We start from the raw sequence: 21,359 nt of genomic DNA on the forward strand, positions 1-21,359 counted from the left end.
GGGCTCTGGGCTGATGGCTCGGAGCCTGGAGCCTGTTTCCGATTCTGTGTCTCCTTCTCTCTCTGCCCCTCCCCCATTCATGCTCTGTCTCTCTCTGTCCCAAAAATAAATAAACGTTGGAAAAAAAAAAAAATTAAAAGATAAAGCTTCTACAAGGCACTTAAGAATTTGGTACATAATTCAGGGCATCTGGGTGGTTCAGTCAGTTAAGCATGTGACTCTAGATCTTGGCTCTTGATCATGATCTCACAGTTGGTGAGTTCGACCCCTGTGTCAGGCTCTGCGCTGACAGTGCAGAGTCTGCTTGGGATTCTCCCTCTCTCTGCCTGTCCTCTGTTTGTACTCTCTCTCTGTCTCTCTCTCTTTCAAAATAAATAAACAAATGTTAAAAAAAAAAGAATTTGGTACATAATAAACAACTGCATAAATACATCCATAAAACCAATATAAATAGTAAACTTACTATTCTTTATTTTTTTTAAGAGTTTTTTTTAATGTTTATTTGTTTTTGAGAGACAGAACATGAGCAGGGGAGGAGCAGAGAAGGAGACACAGAAACCAAAGCAGCCTCCATCCAGGCTCTGAGGTGTCAGCACAGAGTCCAATGCAGGGCTCAAACCCACAAACTGTGAGATCATGACCTGAGCCGAAATTGGACGCTTAACTGACTGAGCCACCGAGGTGCCCCAACTTACTATTCTTTAGAGTTAAGTGTTTATTATAATATACCCCTTCTTTAACTTAACTAATGATTCCTACTGCAAATCAACCTCAGTTTTAGTCAAGGTTTGTACAAAGATAGTTCATTAAATTGCATGTATTTAGTCAATTTTAGGCAGCGAGAGAAAAGTATCTTCTCTTATCCATTTTTTATTAAGAAGCAAACATAGATAATGCCTGGGATGACCATAATCTTGATTTACCTGATCCTAGTTTGTGCCTACTGTCTAGGCATACCTGCTAATGGTACTCTCTTTCACTCTTAAAAGTGTCCCAGATTGCACAGGAATTTAAAGTTGCACAAGTCTATCATAATTCTTGATTGGAATGGAAACTGAATCTAGATAAATACACTTGAGTAAGGAATCAACAAACCAGGAATGAAATGAACAGAAACTGAAAAAAGAAGAAGGGTATAGGCAGTATGGATAACTAAAAATGAAAGAACCAAAGTTGTTAGAGAATAATATATGTTTCAAAATGTCCAAATAACAAAACCAATTCATCCACAAATTGAATTCAAGATTCCTTTGCTGCCTATAAACTCACAAATTCTTTTCTTTTAATGTTTATTTATTTTATTTTGAGAGAGAGAGAGAGAGAGAAATAATCCTAAGCAGGCTCTGTGCTGTCAGTGCAGGACCCAACATGGGGCTTGAACCCATGAACCATGAGATCATGACCTGAGTCGACATCAAGAGTCAGAGGCTCAACCAACTGAGCCACCCAAGTGGCCCTAAACTCACAAATTCTTAAAAACTTAGTGATAGTCCATGAAAAATTCATCAGGCATTTCCTTAAGGCTTAAAAAAAATCCATAGATGAATAGCAAATAAGTGTTAATACACCAAATTTAATTTCCTTTTCCTGTTTTAATATATAATCTTAAAGCCAATATGTAATTCTGATAGATACATTCTATAGAAATTGAGAAAACTTGTTTAAATCCACTCACTGTAGACCAAGTTTTAGCAAGAAACTATTTTTTAGAGCTATTTTCAATCTCTTATCTGAAAACATTAGTTGACTTTGGAAATTCTAATCCCTTTAATATCCAGCAGCAACTAAACAAATAGTCGTGATCCCTTAAGAGGATAAATATATTCATTTTAATTAAAGACTGAATTATGTGACTTGGTGTGCACTTTTGCATTTGTATTATGAGATGTATTAATGTGTCCTATGCATTTCAATAATGAAAAACTGAAAAGTATAATTTTAAATAATAGCCTATTAATAGAGGCATTCTTAAAAGATCTGCATCTTGATCTTAAATTTTCAAGAATTTAGTCAAAGAATAAAGTACTGGAATGGGCCACAACATAGATGAACGTTGAAAACACTATGCAAAGTAAAAGCCAGTCACAAAAGACTACATATTGTATAATTCCATTCATACAAAAAGTCCTGAATAGGCAAAGCTAGAGAGACTAAAATTAGATTAGTGGTTGCCTCAGCCTGGGGCTAGGATGGGGAGGATAAGGGAATGGGGAATAACTTCTTACAGGAATGAAGGAAATATACTAAAATTAATTATGGTGATGGTTGTACAATCCTCCACATATACTAAAAGCCACTGAGTTGTATATTTAAGTGGGCAAACTTATGATCTATTAATTATATCGCAGTAAATCCATTACCAAAAATAATTTAGGTTATAATTCCTATCTGAAACATATATTGTTATATACTAATATCTTAAAGATGGAAAACATAATTCTAATATTTGATAGAAAAAATTCAGGAAATTTATCCATTTGTCTGTTTGTGTTAATTGCTCAACAATGATGCAAATACGACACTTTATGTCGCTACATTCCTACTGATTTTCAGAGTATAAATAGATTTCTTAAACGCTTTTCCCACAAAATAAATTTAGAAATTGTCTTGACTTTAAATTTGGTGGAAATTTCCTAGCTTCATTTAAAAATATAAATATTTTTTAAATAATCTGTCAAATTGTAGATATGTATTCCTTAGTAGCCATTAATTTACAGTATCTCAATACAAAGTTTAATAAGAATAATGTGAAGGTTTTGTAACATGCATAACTTTTTAAGTGTATACATACAGTCCTATTTTATCTTCTTAAATTCTATTTGTAGAGTTTCAAGTAAAAAATACTAATCATTTCTTGACCAAGTTATATACAATTCGTATTCAATTATTTTTAAAAAGTTACCAAATCCCCCCACATATTAGACACCAGTGCTACCAACACTGATATGGGTACTTGCAAGCTGGACCCAGCTCCAAGAGAAATCCTCCATTGTGATATACATACCTCATGAAAAAAAAAAAGAGATCAGGTGGTCCGTAGTAGCCTTTACTGCTGCTGCAGACAAATGCAGCCTTGGCCACTGAGTACCTCTGCAATCTTCACCAAGGCTAACCTCAGCTGACAAAGCTGTATAGAGACTACATTGCTGGAATTTCTCCAGAGCTAGAAATGCCATACTCAACTCAGCCAGCACCCTTATGCCCACCCACAGATAAATATCTTTCTCTACTAAAACCATTCCACAAAATTTGGAAGGAGTGACTCTTCCATCAAATGCACAGACATCAACACAAAGCTACAGAGACATGGAAAATCAAGGAAATATGACACCACCAAATGAATACAATTATTTTCCAGTAAGTGACTACAAAGGAATGGAAATCTACAAATTGACAATTCAAAATAATTATTCTTAAAAAGTTCAGCAACCTAAAAAAGAATATATATCAATGATATCAGAAAAGAATATATGAATAAAATAATAGGTTCAAAAGAAAGGTCAAAATATAGAAAAGAACCAAATTCTGAAGCTGAAGAATGAAATGAATGAAATTTAAAAATGCAACAGAGAGCAACAAGAGAAGATGTGATCAAGCAGAAGAAAGAAACTGTGAACTTGCAAACAAGTCATTTAATATTACCCACTAAAAGAAAAGCCAAAAAGCAGTGAAGAAAGCCTACCTAAATGATGGGACATCATGATGTGAAATAATATTAGCAATATGGGAGTACAAGAAGAAAAGACAGAGAAAGGGGCAAAAACTTATTTAAGGAAATAATGGCTGAGAACTTTCCATATCTGGGGAGATATATGAACATCCAGGTCCACAAAGTCATATTGTATACCTTAAATATGTACAATGTTGTCTGTCAATTATACTTCAAATATTAAAAAAAGATTAGAAAAAGCTAGCTAGTATATAACAAATGTTCATTATACAGATATGAACATGTATAAAAATAAACAAGTACATATAAAATTAAAATGTATGTGCATATATAAATAGTTTTTAATATACTCTTTGGTGTTAATACAGTATTTTTGATACCAGATAAAACAACAGAATTTTAAATTTTTTATTTTACTTATTGATTTCTGTCTAGTCATGGTGGTCTTATAGCTTTGTAGAATACAGTTTGCTTTAAATTTATGTCAAATAAAAAAAGAAAATATTATTTGCAAACAGGAGATAGTATTTTTGCGTTTTTATATTTTTTTCAAAAGTAACTATTATTACCTAAGTAACTATAGTTCCAAATGGTTTTCTGCTTAAAACATTTAAATCCCTAAGATAAAATTTGTCCTAGTGGAGATAAACCTATCTATCAATTTTTCTCTGGAATTCTCAGTAAACACATTATACATCTCCCTAGTGAGCTGACATTTCAAGCAAACATAAATCAAGATCTGACCTATAAATAGTGAAGTCACAACCCTGAACATGTTAATAAGTGAGTTACATGAAACAATGAAAAATGTTAATATAAACCATCTATAAAAATTCTTATAATAATTTTCACTAAGAGTAACAGTATGATTTAAAGATATATTGAATTTCACAAACCAAAAATATATAAGGAAGAATCAAGGATGGTAAAACATCCAATAAAAAACTCTAAATATTAGAGATTATATTCATCACACTTAGATGTCACTGCATGGCCCTAATAATTCAAAGATAATTAGACTTTTATGTAAGTAGACTTTTAAATAAGCTAAAAGTTACTTTGGGACTTTATAACAGTTTCAAAAGGCATTTTATGCTGCTTCAAAGAGACACTTTTCTAAGCTCCACTACATAACCAATCTAAAATGATATGAGATATGAACTCTTCAAAGTACTGTTCTATTAAATTCTGAGATCACTTCTAGGGCTAGTGTGACCATTAGGAGACAAGTTTAAAACAAAAGTTCATGTTCAAACCTCAGGCATCAAAAAGGCACTCAAAGTGGCTTATAGAAACAAGGAAGAGCTCTGCAGAGGATCAGAAAAATATGTGGGTCAATTCAGAGGAACAAGTCAGACAGCTGAATGCAGTAGCCAGTGCAAAGAAAGGATGGCTAACTGCCCAGACATATTTCACTACTCAAATACTTATAAATGTGCACTCCTTGTATAGCTACTGTCATCTGATGCAAAAGTTAAAAATTGAATGCTCATACAATAACAAAAATGTAAAGCACCAGGAGCCCACTAGGCATTGCCTTTTAGGGAGAGGTAGGCTTTATAAATATAAACACAGAAGCCAATGTAAATATCTGTAATCATTTTGTTAACCATATATAACAGACATTTTCCTGTAGTAATTTCATTGACACTAATCATATCCATATATATTTTTACACAAAGGTTTCTATATTTGCACAATGCTTAGTATATTTTTAACTCCTCAAATATATTTGGGAATCATTCCAGACCACAAGACTCCGAGGAATTGCAGAATTTATCAGACTGACATGTCAACACATATGAATATAGAACCCATACAATGTTGTTTTTATTCAGCAAGCATGTCATAAACAAAATTTTCTGGCTTATGATGCCAGGTAGATGAAGTCAATTAAAGTCATTGTAATTGTTAAAAAAAATAAACTCTGAAACTTTAAATCTACAACTTAGTTAACAGGTATATTTTTTAAAAAGCTAAATTCACATTATCTTCTGAGATCTCAAGATTCTGATGCCATATAACTTTATACTCCCTCCATAGAATTTAATGTAGAGTCAATGGGCACAGTACAGATGAAATACATATTAAATACTATCTTGTGAATTAAAAGAAATGATCAAGATAACAAAGGCAATTCCATTTCACCGAGATAGAATAATGCTTCCATTTTGTTTATTGCTTTTTTTTTTTTAATTGATAGCAGGTCAAAAGACATGCTCATCTTAAAATGATTTAAGCATGCTTCTCACCAGTCGTAATTAGGGTATAAACAAACAAAGAAAGCTATAATCAAAGTATAGTATAATCACCGTATAATCAAAGAAGATAGGATCACCAGGGGTTGAGCCCTGAACTTTATACTGCTAAATGAGTGATCTTGAGCTATTTAAGTATTTTGAACTAGTTTCCTCATTATTCACATGGGAAAAATAATCATGATATCTACTTCACAGAGTTCTTATTGGAGAGTAAGGAATAAAAAGATCTGAACACAGTTTTCTAAACTTGGAAAGAAATATAAAAATTCATTGGGTTATCATCAAATAACAATTTTGCTGAGAAACAAGCTATTCGACATATAATGTAATATATCTGCTTCTTTATACCATAATTAAAATATTTTTAATTAAATAAATATTCATCCAGGGCATTGAGGAGGGCAACTGTTGGGATGAGCACTAGGTGTTGTATGGAAACCAATCTGACAATAAATTATATTTAATATAAAAAATTCATCTAAGTAAATTATACAACTATTGATGTCCTCACTTTTAATAATTTAGAAGTAAGAATAATTAATATATTTTATAACATTATATTTTATAATATATTTTCTAAAAAGAGTGATGACTCATTTTTGTTTTTAAAATTTAATCTTCTCATACTGTTTAACCTTTGTTTTACTATGCATTTCAATTAATAAAACATATATGAGCTTCCAGTTAAGCTTTATGAATATATATCAGTAGAAGGAAAGATGTTTATTAAATTTCTAAGTCAACTCTAAATCTGTTCTTTTTTCTTATCTGATTCATTTGATGCAAACACAATAATAGGGTAATATATTGTCTCACTGGTGAATAACAAATTAACATTTTGCTTTCAACATACTTATTACCTGAATGAGGCTTTAGATAGAACCAAATATAGTTAAAATATTAAACACAACAATCAGAGGTAAAATATTTGCAACAAGCCATACCTAGTAATAAGAACAGCGTTATCGTGGTGGGCAATCCCATTTTCTGGAATGGTGTTTCCATCACTTTGGTGGGAGAGAATGGATTTCTGCCATTTACAGAAGCTATCGAGGGACTTGTCTGCATGGTGGTTTATCTCCAAGTTTGGCTGCAATACAACATGCATACCAGAAATGTTCCAAACAAATTACTAAGGTCAGTTGTTAAAACTTCTGAAGACTAAAGTGGGACTATAATTAGAAGCAGTGGTTTCTAGGAATAATCTCTTGCCAATTTTTATTTCTGTAATATCTGACCTAGAGTTTAGTGTACTATTGAACATTCTTTCTAGTGTCAGCTTTAATGATAATGTGAATATATGTGATCATCAGCAACCAAAACCACTATTATAAGATCTGCCATGCCAATACTCATCTTTCTACTGAAACACATAGCTAATATACATATATATAGTTCTAACATGACATAAGAGGTATATTCTTATAAACTATTTAAAATTTGCTTAAAATATTAAATGCTTAGGAGTGAAAATCATATTCAACTAGAACTTCCTAGAACTTCCAATAATAAGATATTTTATTTTGTAATACATAATTCTATAGCTTGTCTGTTAAGAGTTTTAGATTTCTAAACTAACTCATTCTTACCTGATCTTCTGTAAGAACAATTAACCGGGCCACTATAATATTCACAACGTTTCCTAGGCTGGAATCACGGTAAAGTTTGGCAACCTGACCTCCAGAAAATAAGAAAAGACACAAAGTCAGACAAAAATCATAGGGTGATTGTTTAATATTTTTTTAAAGAATGGTAAAATAATTGTTCATAAATTTAACCACTGTGTATATAAAAAGGTATTATTTGATCTCATATCACTTAGAACTCTACCCCCAAGATGCCTCCATAAAAGATTTGTTATACAAATCTACCTCAAGAAACATTTTCTCCTAAAACTGAACTACAAATAGTAATTAAGAGGGTGAGCTGATGTTCCAAGTCAAATAAAACCTCTTAAACAAGATTTAGTACGACCCATTCAAACTGTCATATTACCTGAAAATGAACAATAAAGCCACCTTTACATTTATTTCCTATGGAATTGAAACATTAATATATCATTTTTTTCTCATTTCAGACAAGTAAATTTTTAAAATCATCAATTCACATTAAAAATCCATGACCTTAGTCAAAACCACACATTATTAAGTTAAAATATTATATAGAGGCATCAAACTTACAATATTCATCACACTCAAAATGTAATGTTCAATGTCTTTGCGGCCATGGTAGCCCACCATCATTTTGTCTGCCACTACCAATGTCTCCACAAACCGCTCAATGCTTACTGATCTCTTCTGTCTGTGGCGGATATGCGTGCCATTAATTGGTAGTGAAGAAGGAAAAGTAGATGTGTCATTCAGCCACCAGGGTTTGCCACTTCTTATGAGGTCTACAATAAAAATAATTAATTCAGATAGATTCACTAATTAAACTTACTTATTTTTAGATCTTTCATATAGACATGCTTCTCATAAACTATCTAAAGCAGTAAGACTTTTCATAGTGAGGAGAAGGGATGAGGAAATGCGGCAGTGAGAAAACTAAACTTTTTACAAGTATCAAAACAATCATTTTGTCTGAAAAAATAAACATTAATAACATATAGCTGCTCATAAAAACAAAACAAAATAAGCCCAATGAATTACATAATACAATTTTTTTAAATAATCATTTCATATTATTTCAGTGATTATGTCATAATACTTTTAAATATAGAATATGTACTTTATACAGTTTTTTTTTTCTAAAAACAACTAGAGCATTAACTTTCTAAACACTCTCAAATACTTTTTCTTTTTTTTTTTCTTTTTGAGAGAAAGAGACGGCACAAGTGAGGGAGGGGCAGAGAGACAGGGAGACACAGAATCTGAAACAGGCTCCAGGCTCTGAGCTGTCAGCACAGAGCTCAACATGGGGCTTGAACTCAGGAACAGTGATATCAGGACCTAGGCCAAAGTCATATGCTCAACTGACTGAGCCACCCAGCAGCCCCTCTAAAATAGTTCTGATGAAGAACATTAACACTGCAAAAATCTATTCCCTTTAAAAAAATTTTTTTTAACATTTATTTATTTTTGACAGACAGAGCGAGACAGAGCACAAGTAGTGGAGGGGCAGAGAGAGGGGGATACACAGAATCCAAAGCAGGCTCCAGGCTCTGAGCTGTCAGCACAGAGCCCAACGTGGGCTCGAACTCATGGACCAGACTGCAAGATCATGACCTGAGCGGAAGTCGGCTGCTCAAACGACTGAGCCACCCAGGTGCCCCTATGCCTTTAAGTAATCTCTACACACAATGTGGGGCTTGAACTCACCACCCCAAGATCAAGAGTCACATGTTATACCAACAGAGCCAGTCAGAATCCCAACAAAATCCTATTCCTTCACAGTATTTATTTTAAAGTAGGATGCTTTTATTAAACTTTCTTTTTTAAATATATATTTTTTAAAACATTTATTCACCTTTTGAGAGACAGAGACAGAGTGTGAGCAGGACAGGAGCAGACAGAGAGGGAAACAAAGAATCCAAAGCAGGCTCCAGGCTCTGAGCTGTCAGCACAGAGCCCAATGCAGGGCTTGAACTCACCAACCGTGAGATCATGACCTGAGCCGAAGTCAGACACTTAACTGACTGAGCCACCCAGGCGCCCCCCCCCCTTTTTTTTTAAATATATATTTTTTTGACATTTAAACTCTCTTAATTAGAGGAATTCTGCCCTATAAATCTCAATACTTTTTTTAAGGTTTATATATTTATTTTGAGAGACAGGAAGGGAGCATAATTGAGGGAGGGGCAGCGAGAGAGAAAGAAAGAATCATAAGCAGGCTCCATATTGTCAGTGCAGAGCCCCACTCAGGGCTTGACCTCATGAACCACGAGATCATGATCTGAGCCGAAATAAAGAGTCGGTTGCTTAAATTAACTGAGCCATACAGGCATACCTAGAAATCTCAATTCGAAAAGACTGAATTTTTTTTTTATTTAATTTTGTGGTGTACAAGTATTTATACTGACAGAGTACCCAAAGTTTTCCTCTTCTAAAACCTAGAGGTAAACGGTGTTAGAATGAGTGTTGAAAGATTATGGTTCCAGCATAACTTGCTTTAAACTACATTTTACTGTGGATTACAGTTTAATCCTTTATTTTCTAGACATTTGGTCCTTCAGTACACAGGCAACCTTTTAGTACAATGGCATCTGTAAACACTTGACCGATTTATATTCATCTTTATTTAATACACTTGAAAAGGTACAGGTCCTCTGCATACTTCACTTTCATATCTGTATGTTGAATAAGAAGTCTTTCTAACCTCTACTTATTGAAAAACTTAGTGAGGAAAAGCAGATTAATTTATATAATATGCTTGACAGAAATTGGCAGTATTCTCTATTATTTTTCTAATTTCTTTAGCCTTTGCCTTTTATAAATTACTTTGATATAAGTTTTAAGCAATAAGAGATGGAAATGACTGTGAAAAGCATCAGTAAAATATTTTTGAAACTCATATAAATTAAGTATTTTTATTCCTAAAGGTCCAGAGAGGGAGAGACATAGTATTTCTTATTTCAAAAGTATAACTTCCAGGGGGCACCTGGGTGGCTCAGTTGGTTAAGCGTCTGACTTCGGCTCAGGTCGTGATCTCAAGGTTCATGAGTTCGAGCCCTGCATCGGGCTCTGTGCTAACAGCTCAGAGCCTGGAGCCCGCTTCAGATTTTGTGTCTCCCTCTCTCTCTGACCTTCCCCAGCGTGCATTCTGTATCTCTCTCTCTCCAAAAGAAATAAACATTAAAAGTATAACTTCCAGGGGCACCTGGGTGGCTCAGTCGGTTAAGTTTCTGACTCCTGATTTTGGCTCAGGTCATGATCTCACTCACAGTGAGTTCGAGCCCTGCATTGGGCTCCATGCTGATGGCACAGAGCCTCTTAGAATTCTCTCTCTCTCCCTCTCTCTCTGACCTTCCCCCAATCACACACATGCTCGCTTTCTCTCTCTCCCCCCAAACTAATAAACAAACATGAAAAAAAGTATAACTTCCAGATAACCAATAAGTATTCCCCTATTCTAGAAAGACTCAAGGTGGCCACCAAGACTTCTTATTGTTTACACTTTGTGTGATCTCTTCCCCTTTAGTGTGGATGGGACCTGTGACTTACTTCTAAACAGTATAATACAGCAAAGATAATGCGATGTACATGATTATATATCAGTGAGTACATAATTATGTTACATAATACTGTAGCATTTTTCTTCCTAGAGTCCTTCCCTTGCTGGCTTAGAGGAAGCAAGCAATCAAGTTAGAGAACTATACATGGCGAGGAACTACAGACAGCCTCTAGCAGACAACCAGCCCCAAACGAAAGTTTTCAGTCTTATAGTAGCAAGGAACTGAATGCTGCCAATAAACGTGGGAATTCCTCCCCAGTCAAGACCAGATGAGAACCCGGTCCTGGCTAAGGCTAAGTTGATAATTCATTCATGTACAATTTGTGGTCCACAGAAACTGTGAGATAATAAAAACATATTGCTTAAGCCACTGAGTTTATAGTAATATTGTGCTGAAATGGTCAAAATCCTTTCTGCATTAACATAATTCCAATTTCTTTTGCTCAGTCTTCCATGATCCTAAAACCACTCATGTATTCAAATCATGCCTTGTTTTCCCTTTCTCTGGATGGACAGCCTAAATGTCTAAATATAGGATTTAATTTCCATTATTTTGTCATTTTCACTTCTCTGATCCATCCAATTTCTCCTTATATTTATTTCAAGTACTATGAAAAGAATTAGACATTATTGGGCAAAATAAACACAGCAACGCTGTTTCTCATTAAATAGCATTCAGTATAAGGTAGCTACTGTTATCATCATTTTCATAAATTTCAGACTTACATTGTTAGTTTGCTTATCACTCCATCAATAAATGTATATATAAGTCTTTAATGGACATTCTTATTTTTTTTTAAGTTTATTTATTTATTTTGATAGAGAGCATGTGCAAATGGGACAGGGCCACAGAGAGAGAGGGAGAGAGAGAGAATCCCAAGCCGACTCTACAAGGCCAGCACATCTTCTTTATCCATTTGTCAGTTGATGGACATTTAGGCTCTTTCCATAATTTGGCTATTATTGAAAGTGCTGCTGTAAACATTGGGGTACAAGTGCCCCTAGGCCTCAGCACTCCTCTGGTTTCATTTTAAAAATTAAATCAATCCAGCATGATTAGATCATTACAAACCAGTATCTACATTCTGTAATTGTCAATTGTTTAATGTTAAGTTTAATCATCTGTACTAATATCTTTTTTAGTCTAGTATAGGATATGCAATTGACTTAATTTTATTTCATAACAAAGATTTGTAGATATTCAAATGATACTCATTACATATGCTTTGCTCAATTTAATTTTGCATAGAATATAGAATGTTAAAGAAAATATTCCTCCATAAACATATACAATAAATAACTTTTCCCCAAAACCAAACACATGGATCTCTTTGCCACCTGATATAAGATCTTATATTTTTCATCAATCTCAAAATATGTTTAAATGCATACAGTCATTCACAATTAATGCACTGACCTGCTTTATTTTTCACTAAAAGCACTATTACTTCTTGGTACTTGGCTATGTATTTGTTTCCTTGGTTGATTTTTTAGTTAACTGTCTCTCTTTACTAGAATACAAGCTTCATGGGAGCAGAAACTTTTCCTGTTTTATTTATTGCTGCATATCCAATATCTAGCCTGACACATACATGCTAAATGAATATTTATCTAATAACTACATAAGTAAATCATGTAGGCACAGAGACATAATAATATCTGTAACAATGGATAATAGGAGCATTCAGTTATACCTGGGTAATGGTAAAGGAGCAACTTTCACTTCCTTGTTTTTCTTTTTATCACATACTTACTAAATTTTCTACAAAAAACAGGTATTTTTCATAATTTTTAAAAAATTAATAGCATAATCTAATTAGAATGGGAAACTTTATATCTGAATATGAGACAAATATACCCACTTTCAAAATGGTTTTTCCAACTTATATTTTGATATAAAATTGAGTTCCCAATAACCAGTTAATTGGCAATTAATACCCATAAATGCACATGTCATTTGAATTATGCTGTCAAAATAGTATCAGAATTAAGATCAGTAGTTCTTTTTTTTTCTTTTTAAAATATTTTTTTTAATGTTTATTTATTTTTGAAAGAGAGAGAGAGAGAGAGACAGCACAAGCAGGGTAGGGGAAGAGACAAAATCAAAGAATCCAAAGAAAGCTCCAGGCTCCAGGCTGTCAGCACAGAGCCCGATGCGGGACTCAAACTCATGAGCTGTAAGATCATGACCTGAGCCAAAGTTGGCCACTTCACTGACTGAGCCACCCAGGCACCCCAAGATCAGTAGTTCTTAACCAGACCTATCTCAAACTCATTAAACACAAAATACCTTTTCTAGTGATATTCCTATGAAACTACTATAATGTTTTCCACTCATGGGAAGCCAGTGAAGTGTTTGAAGGTGTATAATTAAACTAGATTTAAGAGAAAACACACTAAAGACAGAACAACAAACCTGAAGACAGGAAGACCAGTTAGAAAGTCATTATAGTGGTATAGGCAAGAGATAACAGGGGTCTGAACTAAATGGACTGGTGTTAAAGGTAACAGAAATGACTGGTGAATAGATTAAAAGTTAGGAAATAGTCACAGTAATCCACTCAAGATTTTTTAGTTACTCAAGAATATCTCATTGGCCTGCTTTATTTTCCACTAATAACACAGTAATCTAGGGGGAGAGACTGTGGAAAAAGAAAATCTTCCCCAAAAAGGGCAGAATTTTATGATGGCACTAAGAGTGGATTTGCTGCACTATTTGACTTGTGCTTAAACCTTAGAAAAAGAAGGATCTGCCCCAGTAAGGCCAGTGAATAATAAGATAGGCACTTCAAAAGAGGATAACTTGAATATCTAAGGGTCAAGAGATATTTTTCAGAATATTATGAAATCATTAAGTATTTTTGCAAAAAGTGATCTTTAAGATCATGAAGTGAAGGATGTCATGTTACAGCAAAAGTGATGAGAAAACTGTTTCACAATAAACAACTAAATATTTTAATCCTAGTTTTTCAAGAATGTATATATAGTTGTAATTATAGCCTAAATTTTGCTAAATTTAAGAAAAACTAAACTATTTCCATAATACTTAGTTTCATTACTCAATGAATATTCTTTCACTGTTTCCTATGAAATTTTATTTCATGTCTTAAGTGGATTCACTTTAAGTCGCCTTTTTCTAGTACCAATTATTCTTCATCAAGAAGGACCTTCCAGAGATTACTCATGAAGAGAATATGCAAAAAGAGAACAGTCAGCTGAAGAAAGAACTCCAAAGAGCACTTATATTTGAAGCAGAAGGAGCCCAAGAAGCATAAGGATATAAACTAAAGAGTGACGCATCCACTAATTCATAAGATAACCCATTCTATTTTCTATAAATCTACTTGTTGAACCTATACCATTTTTTCCTAAAATCATTTGTTGGTGAACTTTTCTGTGTATTAAGCTAAAACCTGCTTCTGAAATACTCTACCTCTGGTTTTAGCTACTAGAACTATACAGAACAAATCTAATCTTCTTTTTTTTTTTTTTTTTTTTAAGATTTTAAGTAATTCTACACCCAGCATGGGGCTTGAACTCACAACCCTGAAATCAAGAGTTGCACGCTCCACTGACTGAGCCAGCCAGGCACTCCTAATCTTTTTTTTAATACAAAAGTTCTTTAAATACTAGAAACAGTCATCTCAATAATAATGATAGCAAAATTACATGTGAGTGATTAATGTGTGCTGAAAGAAGTACTCAGACAGGCTGGGTAGTTTGTCCAAAGCTAGAGTAAACCATATTCTTTCTATCATGCCAAGCCAAAATATCCTCTATTTTGTAAGTTTTCTAATCTTTAGACTAAAGAGCCTCCTAACTCCTTACCTCTAGTCTTGCTCTTCTCTTATTCAGTCTCTATAGGACTGCCAGGATAATATTTCTAACACCCAAATCTGACCATGTGATTCCTATTGCTTAACACCTTTCAATGGGTTTCCAGCACACTTAAGATAAACAAACTCCTTAACATGGTTTACAAGCCCTTTGTGTCTGGGCCCTCCTTGTCACTTCAGTGTCATCTCTCACTGCCACTTCTCACCCAGTGTGAAATTCACTCCTATCCCTGCAGCCCACATTCTAATATGTATCCTGTTATAGGAACTGGTAATGACTGCAATGTGACATTCTCTCTGTTGGTTCAGAAACTTTGTAAATGCTATTTCCTCTATGTGGAACACTTTACCCACATTTCTTCCACTTGTGCACAGCTACCTTCTTTCTCCCTCAGGCCCCAGCTTAGAATTCACTTCCTGGCACAAAAACAGGGACTCAGATCAATGGAACAGAATAGAGAACCCAGAAATGGACCCACAAACGTATGGCCAACTAATCTTTGACAAAGCAGGAAAGAATATCCAATGGAATAAAGACAGTCTATTCAGCAAGTGGTGCTGGGAAAACTGGACAGCGACATGCAGAAGAATGAACCTGGACCACTTTCTTATACCATACACAAAAATAAACTCAAAATAGATGAAATGTAAGACAGGAAGCCATCAGAATCCTCAAGGAGAAAGCAGGCAAAAACCTCTTTGACCTCAGCTGCAGCAACTTTTTACTCAACAAGTCTCCAGAGGCAAGGGAAACAAAAGCAAAAATGAACTACTTGGACTTCATCAACATAAAAAGCTTCTGCACAGCGAAGGAAACAATCAGCAAAAATAAAAGGCAACTGATGGAATGGGGGAAGATATTTGCAAATGACACAGCAGATAAAGTGTTAGTACCCAAAATCTATAAAGAATTTATCAAACTCAACACCCTAAAAACAAATAATCCAGGGAAGAAATGGGCAAAAGACATGAAAAGACACTTCTCCAAAGGAGACATCCAGATGGCCAACCGACACATGAAAAAATGCTCAACATCACTCATCATCTGGGAAATACAAATCAAAACCACAATGAGATACCACCTCACACCTGTCAGATGGCTAACACTAACCACTCAGGCAACAACAGATGTTGGTGAGGATGCGGAGAAAGAAGTTCTCTTTTGCACTGCTGCTGGGAATGCAAACTGGTGCAGCCACTCTGGAAAAGAGTATGGAGGTTCCCCCCAAAATTAAAAATAGAACTGCCCTACAACCCAGCAATTGCACTACTAGTTATCTACCCAAGGGATACAGGTATGCTGTTTGGAAGGGACACATGCACCCCAATGTTTATAGCAGCATTATCAACAATAGCCAAAATATGGAAAGAGCCCAAATGTCCATTGATGGATGAATGGATAAAGAAGATGTGGTATATATATATATATACAATGCAGTATTGCTCAGCAATCAAAACGAATGAAATCTTGCCATTTGCAACTACATGGATGCAATTTCGCTTATGCTAAGTGAAATTAGTCCAAGACAAATATCATATGACTTCACTCATATGAGGACTTTAAAACACAGAACAGATGAACACAAGGGAAGGGAAGCAAAAATAATATAAAAATAGGGAGGGGGACAAAATATAAGAAACTCTTAAATATGGAGAACAGAGGGTTACTGGAGGGGTTATGGGAGGGGGGATGGGCTAAATGGGTAAGGAGCATTAAGGAATCTATTCCTGAAATCATTGTTGCACCCTATGCTAACTAATTTGGATGTAAATTTAAAAAATTTTAAAAAAAGAAGTCACTTCCTCCATGAAGCCTGTTTTGACCACTAATGTCCCTGCTGTATGTTTCTTTTTTTTTCTTTTAAGACATTTCTTCAATTTTATTTATTTATTTTTTTAATGTTTATTTATTTAATTTGAGAGAGAGAGAGAGAGCAAGAGAGAGTGTGTGAGTGCAAGTGGGGTAGGGGCAGAGAGAGATGGAAAGAGAGAATTCCAAATATGAGTGAAATCCTATGGCATTTGGATAGGTGACATCTTTTCAAAGAACTCTGGGCATTATCATTCTAATTGCCCAAATTCCTATTTACACTTATTATTAACCTCACTTACCATAGTGTCAGAAGAAAGAGAGTGGCAATACAATACAATAGACTTTGTAAAAAACCACACACTCACTCACCTGAAACCCCACAATGAGAGTGATCATACAGATGTCGTTGCTGGAGGGTAGACTTTTTGTAAATAACATGAGGATGGCCATTTTCATAACTAAAATGTTTGGAATCCTCTGTGGTATTCTTTAATGGTTCAATAAAATATTCTTCATCTTCTGTGGCAATTACACCATGCTAAAAGAAAAAGAAACAAAGAATTTACCAGGAAGGATCATTTTAAATATTAATTATCATTTATTAACAAGAGTCAAAAATAAGTTGATATCTCTCCGAAAAGAAGTTACAATGCATGTTAATAGAAATTTAGTGGATTATCTGTACCTAGCAAGACCTTCTATAAATTTACCTACACTTTAAAAAGGACATTTAAATTCTTCTACATGCTCCCATGCCTCGTACTAAACATGACACATATATTTCCTCCAATCTTCCCCAAAACTCTTTGATGAAGCAAAGACCTCTTTGTGTTCACTAAAACTTGTTTCCTTTCCAAATTGTGCACCACATCTTCTGTGTTCAGGTATAGCTCCGTTCAAGTTTTGGCCAATGGAAAACAGGCAGATACTATACACCACTTTTAAGCCCAGCCCGTGAAAACCTTCCCCAGGAGAATTCTCTACTCTTTCTGAAAAACTACCCACAGAAGGCAGACGCTGAAAGAGAAGCAATCTGGGTCACTGAGTGACTTCATGGAAAGCTGTCCAACATAAACACCAATATAGGGGAAAAATTAATCTCTATTGTGATAAACTACTGACATTTTAAGATTTATGTTACACCACTTAATATGTACTTAACTGATATACATCCGATATATCCCCATTTTGCAGACCAAGTAACAGGCTCAGAGGTTAAGAACCTCCCCAGCATAGGGGCGCCTGGGTGGTGCAGTCGGTTAAGCGTCCGACTTCAGCCAGGTCACGATCTCGCGGTCCGTGAGTTCGAGCCCCGCGTCGGGCTCTGGGCTGATGGCTCAGAGCCTGGAGCCTGTTTCCGATTCTGTGTCTCCCTCTCTCTCTGCCCCTCCCCCGTTCATGCTCTGTCTCTCTCTGTCCCAAAAATAAATAAACGTTGAAAAAAAAAAATTAAAAAAAAAAAAAAGAACCTCCCCAGCATTATATAGAGATAAATGTAGGAGCTGCAATTCACAGAAGCTTTGCTCTTGTTCATATGACATACTCCTTACACCTATTTATGTAGCCAAGTACAGAGCTCAACCACAGCTCCTTTTTAAAACTTTCTCTAGTCCAAATGAAGTAGCAGCACCCACTTCTGAGCTCCAAAAGAGCTTATTATTGGTATCATTCTTTATAATTAATTCCACACTTCCTTGCTACATTTCAAGTATTGAAGCTATATTTAAATTTGGTATAACATTTCTATTGCATATTTTATCTTCCCAAATGTACTATTTGCTTTTTGAAGGCAGGGGTTGTGTCTCACTGATATAATTCTTTATATCAGTTACAGTCATAGAAAGTATCTCCTATGTAGTATGAACACCAAATAAAAGTTGGCTGATTAAAAGAAATGAGATAGAAAAAGTTATCTGCATTAGAAATAAGACCTTCCATAATGGTCCAATAGTGTTTTCTTAAACATGGCACATATGAAGACTGCTCTTAATCCAACTAATTTATCCTGTAACACTGGATAAAACACAAACTCTCTGGGTGTATTTCCTCGGCTGGAAAAATGAAAGGGTTGGTGTAAATTAGTGGTTTTAAAACAGCACTCTGGGGAGCCCTAAGGGTTTCAGGAAAGTGCCCTCAGGGGATTGCCCCAGACAACAAAGGGAGACCTATAGGGCTTGGATTCCTGGGCTCAGCAATTGGCTGTGCTTTTATTAATCTATATAGTATGTTTCCACATAACATTTCATTTGAGGAGAGGGTTTTGCTGTTTTAAAAAGAAAAAAGCTGGAAATCTCTGGTCCAGATAATCTCTAAGGTTCCTTTGAATCTAAACCTCTATGATTGTGTTTAGGGAAATTCATGTTAAGTACCACATGCTTGGAAAGAAAGATAAGACATAATCAGAACTGCTCTAATTTATAGATGAAGTTGGCAGGCGCCCACGAAATGAGCTAAGGAATGCAAAAAACAAGAAAACAGGGATTAGGTACTTCATGTTATTTTCACCATTGTTTGCTTTACTTTAAGTGTATTAGTCCCTAAATTAAGTGCAAATACTGACAGGCCTAACATAATATGCCATTAACAAACTCTAATACCTGAGCATGAATTACATTACTAGGAAGATTAACAGCATGGTAGCAAACTGAGCAAGCATGGTTCCTACAGAAAAGAGGGCATGTTTAAGAAGTTTTTATAAGAGAGAAGTGTACGAAGTGGGGTTGGAGAGTACTGCCCAGAAAGGGTGGAGCACTAAAATCATATCATGCTAAACTGTGGGCAGAAGGATGTTGAAAGGTCCCAGACAAGAAGTTCAGGTTGCTGGGGAAAAACAGAGTCAGAAGCCTGGTAAGTAAACAAAATCTCTAGTTTCAAGAATGGAAAGACTCTGGAAAAAAATCCAGAGATTTTGTGTTACGTACTCTGGGAGATGTTTATACTCATTATCTCATTTAACCTTAACAGTTCTCTGAAGTAAGTACTACTATCAGCTCGACTTTGCAGATGAGAAACAGACTGAACAAAGTTAAGTAACCAACTCATTCAATTGACTTCGGTGCTTGGATTCTTAGCCATTATAGTATAATCCCCTTACCTTCTGAGAGTTGTTTCTGACTTTACTTTTTCTTTCTTTCACCAAAGATGATCTGAGTGCCTATCACATAGGCAAGTACTATTCTACGTGGTGGGGATGCAGTTTTTTTGTTTGTTTGTTTGTTTGTTTGTTTTGTAGCCACCACAGAAGCAGTCAGATCTTTATTTCCCTTTCAGGGTGACTAATAAGAGAGCAAAATTATAATAATGGCTAACCATTCTAAAGTGCCTACCATGTGTCAGATACTGCTCTTACTCTCTCTATAAATACACAGTTCATACACACACACACACACACACACACACACACACACACATATACGGACACACACATTTATATAAATACATATATACAGTTTATACACACACATACGTGTGTGTGTGTGTGTGCATGTGTGTGTGTGTGTGTTCCACTTAAACCTCAAAACAACCCAGAAGACTTTTGTCATAATTGTCTTCATTTTATGGATAAGGAAATTGAAGTATATAGAATAAGATCATTGAGTAAATAATTGGCCATGACTGGGATATGGCTACTGTGATTCGAGACCTGACATTGTTAACACAAGGCTCTACTGCCTCACTGGGGCAACCATTCAACTTACATGGAGCTTACATTTTGGTGGAAGGAGCTAGACAAAAGGAATTCATTCACCAGATAAATGACCAATCAGGTAGTGTTAAATGTTAAGAAAAAATAATAAAGCAGTGTAAGAAGACAGAGAGTAATCAGAAGTGAAGGAAGTATACATACTGCTTAAGATGGTCAGGGACATCCTCTCTAATAAGGTGCTATCTGGACAGAAACTGAACAAAATTAAAGGAGCAATCTTATGAAAGACCAGATCAGACAGTGGGAATGGCGAACACAAAGGCAATATATAAGCATGCATACAGAATATAGCAAAGAGCTACTGTGGCTAGAGGGAAGAAAAGGAAAAATGATTTTGAACTTAGAAAGGTGTTTGAGGGTAGAAGATGGAGGACCTGAATTAAGTCCGGGTCCCAGTAATTTGCACGTGCCTAGCAAGAGCCCTGCTCTCACTTCCCTCAGCATCCCCACTCATCCCTACACTGTCTGCCTCAGGCCATCAGGATCAAAATCATCATGTCCTCTTTCCCTGACAACACAGACCCTACAAGAAGCCCAAGACCCAACCCCTGGATTCTAGTCCCCATATGGTTATGTGCATCATGTTTTCAGATCTCGTATCCTACTCTCCCCTTTCGCCATTTAAAACACATCCACTGTGCCTCCTCAAACACGCTCAGCTGCATTTGTGAATATTCACTTCTTTTTGCTCAAACACCTGAATCTCTCTGAACGACACTCTTTCTTCCCTGTAATCCTCTGGAATGGTGGATCCTCCGCTTTCTCTCCTACCTGCCTCCTATTGGACTTGGAGTTAGGGTAAGTGTCCTTGTGATTCACTGCCATTTCTAAACAATCCCTGCTCTCTCCCGCCTCTAAAACAAAAAACCCCTCACCAGCTTCCAATCTCATGCCATCACCTTCT

The 21,359-nt window shown here is 35.3% G+C and overlaps 1 protein-coding gene across 1 annotated transcript in view; it reads right to left on the reverse strand.

Moving 5' to 3' along the window:
* ADAMTS6 (ADAM metallopeptidase with thrombospondin type 1 motif 6) overlaps positions 1 to 21,359 on the reverse strand; it is a 297,415-nt gene that overhangs the window by 267,723 nt on the left and 8,333 nt on the right. Inside the window, exons 3-6 of the mRNA XM_030321954.1 lie at positions 17,119 to 17,287; positions 8,112 to 8,323; positions 7,521 to 7,604; positions 6,876 to 7,021 (exon numbers count right to left, since the gene is read on the reverse strand). Of these exons, the coding sequence (XP_030177814.1) occupies positions 6,876 to 7,021; positions 7,521 to 7,604; positions 8,112 to 8,323; positions 17,119 to 17,287 (611 nt within the window). The remainder of the gene's footprint in view (positions 1 to 6,875; positions 7,022 to 7,520; positions 7,605 to 8,111; positions 8,324 to 17,118; positions 17,288 to 21,359) is intronic.

Source organism: Lynx canadensis, chromosome A1 (genome assembly GCF_007474595.2).
Source record: "Lynx canadensis isolate LIC74 chromosome A1, mLynCan4.pri.v2, whole genome shotgun sequence".
Lineage (NCBI taxonomy): Eukaryota > Metazoa > Chordata > Mammalia > Carnivora > Felidae > Lynx > Lynx canadensis.